Raw genomic sequence first — 13,086 nt, forward strand, 5'->3', positions numbered from 1 at the left:
ATTCAAGGCATGAGAGGCTAGGTGACCATGAATCGTGAAACTGTGATGGTAATAGTAAGTCAGAGCAAGCTGTTGGCTCGCAGAACAGGACACTGAAATTAAATTGTGGTAGTACATTCAAGTGTATATGTCCCTGTAAAAATTAAGATATAATGATGAATAAGTGTGTGGAAAAAAAAAAAGGTAGAGATCATGTTGGAGATGTAGAACATTACCCCCATCCCCCCCATATGGAAAGGGTAATGGTTAAAATGCTGTTTAAAGAAATAGCCACACTCGGTTCTAGTACATTTTAAGCTTAAACATTACATATGTCAATATCCATATGGATAAAAGTAGCCTCTGCTAGTTGATAAAAGTAGCCTCCAAGAGCAGCTTTCTGATGCCTATATTCAGCATTCTCTCTTTTCACCTCTAAACCTGTATAGAAGTCTCTCCTTGATCTTCTTCATCTTTATTTTGATGTTCAGCTTTCTGGAGAAGTCTGGGGCCTAGCAAACCAATAAGTAGACTTCCAATTGGGGCTGTGATGAGGATGGCCAAAAATGCCACTGTCAACACATCCATTCCATATCCTTCTAACTGTTTCTCTCCATGTGATCTTGCTGTGTCCAAAGCCACAGATCCTATTGCAGCCTGTAAAAGTTTAAAGGTAAAGTTGGAAGCATGATAAGACAAGCACATAGAAAAAAAGGTTAATTATTTTATCATTTGCAAAAACAAATTTCTTGTTCTTTTGCTCAACTGACAAAGTTCTATTAGTCTTCTTTCAAAGTGTACTACAGTTGATTTTAATGATTTAAAAGCTCTGCCTGCCCTTGCACAGGGAAAGAATGATGATTCATATATACCTATTTGCATAAGGTAAACTTACAAAAATATCAGGCAAATATATTTCAGAACACAAGGCAAATACAGACTTAGGATATTAATTAACTATAACAAGATTCTATATACTAAATTCCTCCTGAGTAAAGGTGAAAGTTACTGAAGGGTCAGCTCATTCTTTTGTCTTTAGGAATTTGGAATTAAGAAAGGACAAGATGAAAAAATGCAGTGATACTTACTGGAAGATGATGAAATTTTACATGAAAAAACATAAGAATATTGCTGTACAGCCTAAGCTAATTGTTAAACATCAAGAAACTTGAAAGTGGTAGGTACCTTTGAAACTTGAAGTTAACCTTATTAGGAATTTGATTAACTCTTTGCCTTAGGAGTTGGTGAAATGTTTTGTTTAAAATTTATCTACTGGGAAGTATTATGAAAACTCTTAGAGACAAAATGCAATATTATCAGTGCACATGGGGAAAATACATTAATCAATCTTGTTATCCTCTTATTGGCACAGAACTTAGCAATGAAACAGAAGAGAAAATATCAGTGTGGATGAGACACAATGGCAGAGACTACTAATTGCCCACAAATATCTGAATGCCTCTTTTCCCTTCTATAATAGAACTCCTGAGTTTAGCTGGTCACATTGCTGTCCAAATACAGACTTTTTTTCCAGTCTTCTTTGCAACTAGTTGAAGCTATGTATCTAAGTTCTGGCCATTAAGAAGTGAGCAGAAGTGATAAATGCTTCTTGTAACTGTTCCTTGAAAAGAAATGGACACTTGTACCTTATTCTTTCCCCCTTCCCATTGGATGACAAACAGTGAAAGTTGGACTCATGGATGAAAGGCATACGCTGAGGACAGCAGTTACCCTGCCAGCTCTGGAATTCCCATGCTGCACTGCTGGTTAGAGAGAAATAAAAATCTATCTCATTTAGTCCTCGTGTTTGAGGGCTCTTTGCTATTTCAGATCACCTCGTGCCATAACTAATTCAACATTTCATGAATTCTCAGCAAGAACTGCACACATTATGAGGTATATTTCTGTTTCAGCTCTCTGTCATTGTGTATATGTGTATGTGTGTGTACGTTTGGGGGTTTGTATGTTTGCTAAGTTGTCATTTAAAATATATTTCTGGGACTTCCCTGGTGGCCTAGTGGTTAAGAATCCATCTTGCAACTCAGGGGACGCCAGTTTGATCTCTGGTCGGGGAACTAAGATCCCACATGCCGCAGGGCAACTAAGCCCGCGCACCACAACTAGAGAGAAGCCTGAGAGCCACAACTAGAGAGAAGCCCGCGCATGGCAACAAGGAGCCCGCGTGCCACAGTGAAAGATCTCATGTGCTGCAACTAAGGCCTGACATAGCCAAAAAATAAATAAATAAATATTTAAAATATATATATATATATATTTCTTATAGTAGGTCATAGACAAAAAAGTTTAAAGAACACTAATATGGAAAATATATATATAAGAAAGTCTTGTTTCTTGTGCAGTGGCAAAAGAAGAAAAAAATTGTATACAATACTTGCTTTGAGAACATGCATTACTCAAGACATCCTAGATAAATTTAAAATTTGTTTTCATAGCAGGAAAGTGCCGTCTTTCAGATTTTGATGTTAGAAACAAATCTTTCATACTAAAGCTACTAGAGCGATTATTTTGATATTTACCTATTAAAGTTACTGAAAGTAGAGTGGAGGCTGGAGAACTGTGAGGGAGAAACTGTTCTACTTACTGTGCTCTATTAACCTCACAGCATTCTTAGCCACTATGTCTCAGACACCTTTGAAAGTCTGATGGAAAGAAAAACTTCTCTGGAATAATGCCCCAATCCCATAGCCACACAAAATCTGGCATATAGTTACGCACACTTCACCCCTCAAAGCTTCCTAAATTAAGAACAACTAATTTTCATTTCATGAAACAGAAATTTACACATTTAAATAATTGCAAGATAATCAAGGATGAAACAGTTCAATCTTATTTGTTGTAATTAGGTGGAGAATACACAATACAATCAGGGATATATTACATTTGCAACAAATGATGATCTATACAGTTCTAATTTAATGAGCAATTATAGGTATGCTACCAAATACCTGGTCAACCCTTTCGAGTACCTATTGGTTACTGCTTTGTTTATTAGAGTGCACAAATTTTGGGTCATGTGATTGAGACATTTGTCAGGAGGTTCAGGTGGTTTGAAAATTTAATATCAACCAATAATCTAGGAAATAAAGCATTTTCTGAGTTATTTCTCAATAAATCTTTCTCTATTAAAGACTGTGGTCAAGCATAACTGATCATCAATCATATAGACATTGAAGTATTTCCAAATACTAAGATGGGCTATGCTATTTCTGTTTCACTCTCTTCTTAGAAGATATTGAAATGAATAGTGTTAATAACTATCTCTTTGGGTTATTTTAGAGAGCTCTGACTGACAAAAATTCCAACTCTTCCCTCCTGCTACTTACTACTGCTTTCTAGTAGTGTAGGGATTTATTGGATTTTGAGTTGCACCCTGGTGATCTAAGGAAATTTAATGAGCTGTCATATTTAATGAACCAATATACCAAAAATAAAACTTTTAAAGAGTAAATTAGTATAAAATCTTATCATAAATCAAACTTCAATTACTCATTTTCACCAAATTTGAACAAGCCCTCTTATTAAAAATTTCAAGGTATCATATAGAAATAGGAATTAAAATCCATCATTACCTGGACTGTGGCCTTTGGAAGCCATGCAAAAGAAATAAATATCTTTTCCTTAAAGTTAAAACCAGCAAAACACACCATCAGATATGTAGCCAAAATTCGTATCACTACTGCAGTGCCCAGGGTGGCAACACAAAGGCCTGTAAGAAATACTCAATTTTTAGACATAATGAAATACTGGGGGAAAAATTGAATCACATGGTTACTGATTCAGAACTCTTTCAACAGAAGTCTAAAAACATTCACAAAATTAAAAAGACAAAAATGGCTAGGCATAATTTATCAAAACATCAATATTAAGGATCAATCAAATCACTTGTTTAAAAGAAGGTATTTCCCCTTGATTTTTTTTTTTTAGTAAAATGCAAAAGATTTATTTGCTCTGAGAGAAACCAGAATATTCCTTAAACTGAAATCAGAAATTAAACATATTTTAATTTCTACAAAGGAGATTTGAATGTTCTTTTAAGCTTTATAGCAAGAAACACACTTTCTTCCATGCATTTATTTAACAAGGATTTATTCAATAACTATGCATGGCAGGGTCTGGACTAGGTACTAGTATCCAAAAATGTATAATGTACAGACTCTGCTTCTATGAACTTCAAAGACAGAGGAAGACAGAAACATAAAAAACTATTAATATACTCTAAGGTAAGTACAGTATAAACATACTGGTAAGAGGGCATAGAAGAGGAAAAAATTATTATTTTCATCAAAGTGGTTGAGAATTCTTTACAGAGAGTATAAGACCAGAGGCGATATTCAAAATATTTATGAGCCATTATGGAGGCAATCAGCCAATCAGAACAGAGCTCGCTGGGCAGTGACCAATCAGAACAGACAGTGGCAGTCTACGGCTGTTTCATCATACTGGTGTGCACACTGACAGCCCATTAGCCCCGGTTTTCAGATACAGCTACTGCATTCAGTCAGCATTTAGAATCCTTTGCTGGTAAAGGTAAGTTCATCCTGAAGTGCAAAATAAAGGATTGTGACTTAGCCGCTGCAGGCTACTGGAATCTGAGAAAGGCACAGCTAAAGTGACTGCTAAGTTATAGGGTGATTTTTTTTTAAGTAACATTTGTTGAGTATTTACTCTGTGCCAGGTTCTGTACTAAGCTTTAAGTGCATTACTTTACTTAATCCTTACAACCTGTGGGGTAATTCCTGTCATTTTACAGTTGAAAAAAGTGAAGTTCAAAAAGGCTAAACAACTTTGTCAAGTTCAAAAGGCTGGGTAAAAGGGATAGACACCGCAGGAGGCTCTACTGTAAATCTGCAATATCTTTTTTTACCGAGAAGTTTTGTGGCTTTTTGTTGGAGGATATTTTTCCCAGGTTGGTAGATTTTCGAAAATATTTGTTGCTGAAGTACAAGATACAAAAGAGATGATCCCATTCCCAGGAGGGGACATTGAAGGTTTGGGGAGAAGATGAAGAGGAAGTTTTAGACACACTGAGTTTTAAGTTTTGTGGGATTTACAAGTGGTGATGTCCAATCAGCCACTGGATTTATAGATTTAGAGATAAGGATTTTGGAATTACATAGTTTATAATCAAAGTCACTGAGTGTAGATGAGCTCAAGGAAGTGATAAAAGAGCGAGAAGCATAGAAGGTTTTGGAAAGAACTTTGAGGAGGAGCAGCACTTAAGCCATACATACTGCAAAGACTCAAAAGGCACTGGAAAATATGAAACTTCAGACTTCAATGTGAAAGTGTTTTAAAGAGGCCAGTAGTATCAAATGCTGCTGAGAGATCAAGTACAATAAAGACTGGTAAGTATTCAGTGGATTTAATAATATAACCTTGGTAAGAGCAGGATTAGTTGTGTGATGGGGCAGAAGCTAAACTGAAATGTACTAAGGAAGGGAATGAGAACTGAAATGGAAAAGGGGAATATAGACACCCTTTTGGAAAAGTTTGAAAAGAGCAATAGATAGAGTGGTAGGTGAGGGGGGAAGTGAAATGGAGGAATGATATATACATATATATATATTTCATAAATATATGTGTATTTATTTAAATTTTGATTGTGATAAAATACACATAAAAATTACCACCTTAATCATTTAAAAATGTGCAGTTCAGTAAGCATTAAGTTAAACATTTACATTTTTGTGCAAAAAATATCCAGAACATTTTCATCTTGTAAAACTGAAACTCTGTACCTATTAGACAACAAATCCCCATCTCCCATCTCCCAAAACCACTGGCAACCATCATTCTACTCTCTATTTCTATGAATTTGACTCATATAAGTAGAATCACACAGTAGCTGTCTTTTGTTTTTTTTTGGACCTTGTTAATTTTCTCTATTGTTTTCTACTTTGTTGATTTCTTTTCTTTTTTTTTATTGAAGTAGAGCTGATTTACAATGCTGTGCCAATCTTGGCTATACAGCAAAGTCACTCAGTTATACACATACAGACATTCTTTTTTTATATTCTTTTCCATTATGGTTTATCACAGGATAACGAATATAGTTCCCTGTGCTATACAGTAGGACCTTGCTGTTTATCTATTCTATTTGCAATAGTTTGCATCTGCCAACCCCAAAGTCCCAGTCCCTCCCTCCCCCTTGGCAACCACAAGTCTGTTCTCTATGTATGAGTCTATTTTTGTTTTGCAGATAGGTTCATTTGTGCCATATTTTAGATTCCACATAGCAGTTGTCTTTCTATGATTGGCTTATTTTACTTAGTGTAATGTCTTTCAGGTTCATCCATGTTATAGCATGTATCAGAATGGAAGGATATTATTTTAAGATAGAGATTAAAGTCTGTTTAACTTCTGAAGAGAAGAACACTGTGACAAGGATATTTGAGGATGTATAAGAAAAAGGGAAGAATCTATGTGTAAGATCCAGAAAGAGGTGGCAGGGGATGGGATCCCTAGTATGGACGGAAGAATATTGTGATGCAAGGAAAGGAGGAAATAATGAGTATATGTGTGTAAATTAATTTTTAAATGAAGTGCTATGAATTAAGAGAGTTTTAACATAATGGCTTTCAAATGTGTGAATGAATAAAAGAATGAATGAACAAACATTTTTATTCTATGGGTACATATTATAGAACTCACTAGTTATCTTTAAAATTCTGGCTCTTGATCAGGGTAAGGCTAGATGAACATTGTTATCCTTGGAAAAACATTTTAAGGCCTGCATTTTATTGATGGCAGTCAGCAGTGTCACTTTTCTTTACAAGGAACAATATTTAAAGGTATAAAATTTACTGTCTTAGATTGACAAACATTATTTTCTAACGAACTGCTCTAAAAGACTTAGCTCGTTACTTTTTTATATAATTGTGACAGTGGGAACCACTGAACACATACCTACTAAAGATATTTCAACTGAATATAAGAAGAGTTGATTTTAGCAAAATTCTTACCTACAGTTTCTGGTCTGAGAGCTGTAATGGATACCTCTGCTCCAATCAGTCCAAAAAGAAGGGGCTGAAAGATGAACCAGGCAACTGCTATAACCTTTTCAACATCTGCCTAAAAGAAACACACACACACCCAAACACAGACTTTCATTATATGAATTTAGAAGTTCTAAGAATTTTACTAATTTGAAATTTGAGCCAATTTGACCTGAGATAGGCTTTACCTCTGTAGCATCTATAAATAAGAAGTTAGCTAGAAGAGAGCAAAAAATTGCGCAAAGATATTTCTAACACAATTAAGATATATGAGGTACTTTAGTGTTGGTTTACAAGTAAATGTTAATTATAAAGAGTTTTACAAAGTAATCTTAGGACTTCTGCTTCTGAATACACAATCTGTGTGTGTATTATAATGAATAATATTATATTAATTATATTATTATTACATTATTGTATAGTTTAAAATTTTGTTAATTTTCATTCAACAATATGATTTAAAGACCTTATATCAGTGCATATATCTAGATATTCACCTCATAATTGCTGCATAGTAATCTGTGGTATGGAAGTACCATAGTTTATTCAATCACTTCTTTATCAATAGGCCTTTAAGTTGTTTCCAATTTTTTCTTTATAAAAAAATACTGTTTGTGGATATCTCAAATCATGCACAAAGATAAAATCCAGGTATAACAAAGTGCTGTGCCAGTTATTAATTTATTGCCCTTTGGCTCCAAATCCGCCTTTCCTTGTTTCTCTGCAGAAAATGGAGCTGGGCCTTTTAAGCATTTCACCTTTGCCAGCTGGTACCATATTAAATATTGTCAGTAGAAGGTGCTGAAATATATTGCAAGAGAAGGAACTCTTCCTGGTTTCTGTGGCTCTTCCCAGCAAGATCTTCCAGCACAAGGCTCCTGCAGTCCAGGTGGCTTCTCCAGTGCCAGGCTCTTGCAGTGCATGGTGCCAGCAGCTTTCCCCAGCCTACACCTGGGGTGGTTTCGTAGCCACCTCCCTTGGGCCATATACCTCCCCATGCACCCTAGAGGGTGGATTTCCTATGTTTGGAGAGTAGATTTCTAGTAAATTTTGTAGGTAGGGCACCACGGTGATTTCTGTGTCACCCAGTGAACCAAAGCTCTAACAAGGTCTGGATTCTCAGCCCTGGGGGAAGGAGTAGTGAGGTGAGGAGGAGAGGTGGAAGGGTGTGCTTTATCTCAGCCCTAGGAGTTTATAGCTGTTATTCCTATATTATTTAGGGGTCTCTTTACATCTTACAAGCCAATCCCTTGTTAACTGATCCCCAGGATGGTTAATAATAAACTTCCCTATTCCAGTTACTATGTGATTTCTCTTTCCTTAGAAGACCCTATTTGATATAAGCATAACTTTATAACACATAATGCAAACATCCTAGGAAAATACTGACACAATTGACCATGCAAAATAAACCATAACAAAGACAGTGACAAACCAGGAGAAAATAACTGTACTATGTGTAACAGAATAAGGAACAATGTCCAATCAATAAGAAAAAGATAGAGACCCTAGTAGAAAAATGGGCAATGCATATGCACAACTAATTGTACAAGAAGAAACACAAATGGCCCAAAACCCTGAGACACTAAAACTCAGTAATCAGAGAAACACAAATTAAAATGACATACCATATTTTGGGGGGAGGGGGTAATCACATTGAAAAAAACACTAAAAAAGTTTTAACAATGTAAAGTATTTGTAAGATTGTAAGCAAACTGAATAATTGGTAGGAGAGCAAACTGACAACGCTTTTTTGGAGGGCAATTTAGCAGTACCCAGTACAGTACCTAAGAATTTACATTTAACAGATTTTTTCAATCAACATTAAGAATCTTTATTTTGGGGGACTTCCCTGGTGGCACAGGGTTAAGAATCTGCCTGCCAATGCAGGGGACATGGGTTCGACCTCTGGTCCGGGAAGATCCCACATGCTGCAGAGCAACTAAGCCCGTGTACCACTACTGAGCCCATGAGCCACAACTACTGAGCCCGTATGCCACAACTACTGAAGCCCACGTGGCTAGAGCCCATGCTCCACGACAAGAGAAGCCACCGCAGTGAGAAGCCTTCACACCGCAACGAAGAGTAGCCCCAGCTCGCTGCTACTAGAGAATAGCCTGCACACAGCGACAAAGACCCAACACAGCCAATAAATAAATAAATAAATAAATAAAAAATTTTTAATCTATATTTTTGGACCACATTTTTACCCTTACAATTACATGTTCATAAGGATATGCTCTTCCATATATGTATGGAACTCTGACAAAGGAGGATTACATTGTTTCTCTGTTTTCTTCAGTTATTATTTCTGATATGTTCATTAGGGTGAAGATTCTATTTCCTCTTAGCTTATAAAGACAGCATCTGTGAGGGGATTCGTTGATTTATTTATATAATTCTATTCCTCTATCATGAAAAAACAGTTATGTTTCTACATCATAAGGAATCAGATGATGAATGAGGTTCAAATTCTGCCACCCACTAACTGCAAGCCACTTGCCCATAGAACCTCATTTTTCTCATCTGTAAAATGAGAGGTTTATATTAGAAAACATCCAAGATCCTTTATCATTTAATGACAATGACTAGTTCTGCCCCAACAGGTCCAGTTGCCACCCTTCCATGTATCTTTAAATTTTACTTTTGAATTTAATTTTTAGAGTATATCATAGCTAAAACTAGGACTTTGGTACCCACAGTTGTAAAGAACAAAATTCAACTATATTAACTTTAGGTTACTTAGCCTTTTGTTGCCAGGACTAATTGTTTAAGGAAGGTCCTCAAAGATATTTCACGTATTCAGAACTCCAATGAGAGCAGAAGTCCTAAAGAGTTTTCTCTATCAAATTATTTTTACTTCTAAACTGTAAACTAAAGCCATGATTTGTATTTTGACTGTAATGTTTTAGACTAATTGAACATCAGATATATGCTTACATATTATATAATTTAAGAAAGGGAGAAGAGTCACAATGTATCTTCTTGTGGCTTTTTCATAACTTCAAAAACAAAATGAATTTGTTTATAAAGAAAATGGAGCCATAGAATAAGCTAAGTATAACAGATGAGCCAAGGGGAATGAAGACTGTGTTGTCCATTGAAAGTTAAGGCCACTTTATACATCTCTATGCATCAATGGTAAGAATCTTCAAAAATATAAATCACTTTCAAGGATGGACAAAAAGAGAAAGTTAAGAGAAATGAAGGTTTCATCATGGGTTATATATCTATGTAAGTGGGCACTTCTCAGACAGATGAACAATTCAAGATTCAGAGGATCCAAAATATAACAGAAAACAAAATCCCATAACTATAAAGGTCATCTAGAAGCACTGAATTTGAAAATAGATGAAAAAATAGATGACAGGCTTAAAAAAGGTGAGTGCATTTGAATAAAATAAAACAAATGAAAAGATTAATGATTATATGGAAAACCCAGCAAGAAATAACATCAGAAACTACAGGCACAAATGAACTCTATAAAATATTTTAGCTTTTCAAAGTATAACTCAACAACAGTATTACTGTAGCACTATTGAGTTTACAAGTGCTTCATTTCTATTTCCCCAAATAACAGCCACAATTCTTCAGATGTTATTATTAGTCTCTTCATATTACAATTGAGAAAACTGAGTATTAAAGAAGGTAGGTGACATTTTTTGGGATTATACAGCTTGAAGCAGGATTGGAATCCTAGTCCCCATAACTTAAATTTTATGTTCTTTTTATAATGTTGTGCTGCTCTGGAGACTGCCTGCCACATAATTGATTCAATGAAGATTCTTTGGCTTTCCTTTCTTTAGGGAACCAGTTTGATGTATTCAAATTGTGTGTTCTCATCCTGACTCTGCCACTTACTGGCTTTGCGACTTTAGGCAGTCTATCTAGTATCTCTAAGCCTTGGTGTCCTCATTTGTAAAATGGTCTGCTATCTACCTTTCAAGGTTATTGTAGAGAATACATGAGATGACGTATGTAAAACTTTACAAGAAAGACATCTTTAAGGAAAAAAAAAACTATTGAGGAAAGGTCCTAATAAGAGATTCATAGATCTGATCACATGAAAGTATATGATATTTGAGTGTAAAAAATGAACAGTATAAAAAGGCACAAAAATCTAACTTCATATATATAGATGTGTGTATACACCACCAGGTGGTTCTGATGCATTCTCAAGTTTGAGAAACACTATTCTAAGCTGATGAGGGTGTAATGAGATAGGTACTTCATATATTACAGTGGAAAAGTAAATGGATACAACTCTAGAAAGCCGTTTGGTAATGCATGTCAAAAACCTCAAAATGTTCATATTATTTGACCCCAAAATTTCACTGTTAGAAATCTGGCCTAAGGAACTGATCAGAAATTGAATTTCAGCATAATTAAAAATAGCAGAGACTAGAAATCACCTAAATATTTAACTATAAGGAAATGGTTTAAAAAAATTGTGGGGCATCCCTATGTGTGTGTGTATGTGTGAGTATGTGTGTTGTGTTTTGTGTGTGTGTGTGTGTAGATAAAGAGATATACACAGGAGAGTAACCAGAGGTAAATATGAAAACAAGGTACCTAGTTCTTTCTCTGGGTTGTGGATTACATTGACCTTCTACGTAATCAACCAGGCTGCAGGTAATTCAGGCAGTTATGACAAATGCATTCAAACAGATGCTTTGTTTCGGCTTTAACAATATTTTCTATATAACCCACACTATATTCTGGAGAATAGCGCAACTGAAACTCATCAGAGTTTCCTTTTCCCTCTTTGTCTTTCTATGCCCACAGCTAGTAACCACTTGTCGTAGGGATCAGTCTCCCCTTTGATTTCCCTGTTGCTAAAACTATTTCCCTATTCCAAATGACATGACTCTTTTTTGTTGTTTTTTAAAATCCTATCATTTATGAACTTAATTTTAAATTGCACAGTGTAGAAGTATAACTTTTTTAATATATGTGATATGTGTTATTCAAATAGATGTCAAAATATAGAAATGTGTCCTGTGTAATAATGCTACAGTTGTATTATAAGGGTAGTACCAGTCGCTTTGGAATCAAACCTGAGCTTAAATCCCAGTGCCACTTTTTAATTTTGTAACCTTGGACATGTTTTAGAACATGTTAAGTCCTTCTGATTTACAGTCTCTATAAAGTGGAAATGGTAATACTTTTTCAAAGTTTCTTTTGTGAAAATAAGTGAGAATACTCACGTAGTGCCTTGTATAAGGCCTTACAGAGTGGCAATAACATTTATTAGTTCCTTTCCCTCCTTTTACCCATGACAGGATAATATGAGCTGGTTGTTAATTTTTGAAAATTTTTAAGAGGTGACAACAGATAGCATTTTCCAGTAAAATTCAATTTGAAGAAACTTACTATAAGTGTATTTGAAATTTTTCCTGTTGAATAAATGAACGGAAATAAGCCAAAATATTTAAATAGTTTACAGAGCTGTTGGCTTTAGGTAGAGGAATTGTAAACGATTTTTTCTTTCCTTTGCTTTCTGACTTTTTTTATTTCCCAATATTTTAAAATGAGCGTATAGTACTTTCATACTCAGAAACAAAACTAATTTTATTTAAAAATTATTCTCTTTACTAATTTATTTCTTTTAATACTGACAAATGTTTACAATTAAGAAGTTAAGGGACAGATTCCAGTCTCAGTCACTATTTGGCTGCAACCTCATGAGCAACTCCAAGTAAGAATCACCCACCTGAGCCAAGTCTATCCACAGAAGTGCAAGACAAATTAAAACAAAACAAAATTGTTGTTTTAAGTCATTAAATGTTGAGGTAATTTGTAACCCAGCAACTGACAACTGAAATAAAAAATATTTACAACAGCAAAAAAGAAACCAAACAATATACAAAGAAAAGAAGTTAAGGGACAGTTTGTAGAATGCTAATGGCTGGCAAACTTCCCAGGTGTTGGATAAGGGGTCACAATGCAACTTTAGTTGCATCCCTTTACTGAGTGAAAACTGTATTCTTGGTCCTGGGGCAAAGGAGTAGATCAGAGTGCTTCAAGGAGCAGGTGTATTAGTCTGCAGCCCAGATTAGGGTGGAAGACAGACAGTGGTGAATCCTCAGAG

General features: G+C 35.2%; 1 protein-coding gene across 5 annotated transcripts in view; it reads right to left on the reverse strand.

The window, feature by feature from the left end:
* Window positions 1-276: 276 nt before the first annotated feature.
* The window catches only part of SLC9B2 (solute carrier family 9 member B2), a 48,114-nt gene continuing 35,304 nt past the window's right edge, over window positions 277-13,086 (reverse strand). For all 5 annotated transcript variants that reach the window (XM_060104376.1, XM_060104348.1, XM_060104368.1 and 2 more), the window contains 3 exons: window positions 6,963-7,071; window positions 3,570-3,706; window positions 277-636 (listed from right to left, as the gene is read on the reverse strand). In XM_060104376.1, coding sequence (XP_059960359.1) covers window positions 415-636; window positions 3,570-3,706; window positions 6,963-7,071 — 468 coding nt within the window. In that variant the 3' untranslated portion in view covers window positions 277-414. The remainder of the gene's footprint in view (window positions 637-3,569; window positions 3,707-6,962; window positions 7,072-13,086) is intronic.

Source organism: Mesoplodon densirostris, chromosome 1 (genome assembly GCF_025265405.1).
Source record: "Mesoplodon densirostris isolate mMesDen1 chromosome 1, mMesDen1 primary haplotype, whole genome shotgun sequence".
NCBI lineage: Eukaryota > Metazoa > Chordata > Mammalia > Artiodactyla > Ziphiidae > Mesoplodon > Mesoplodon densirostris.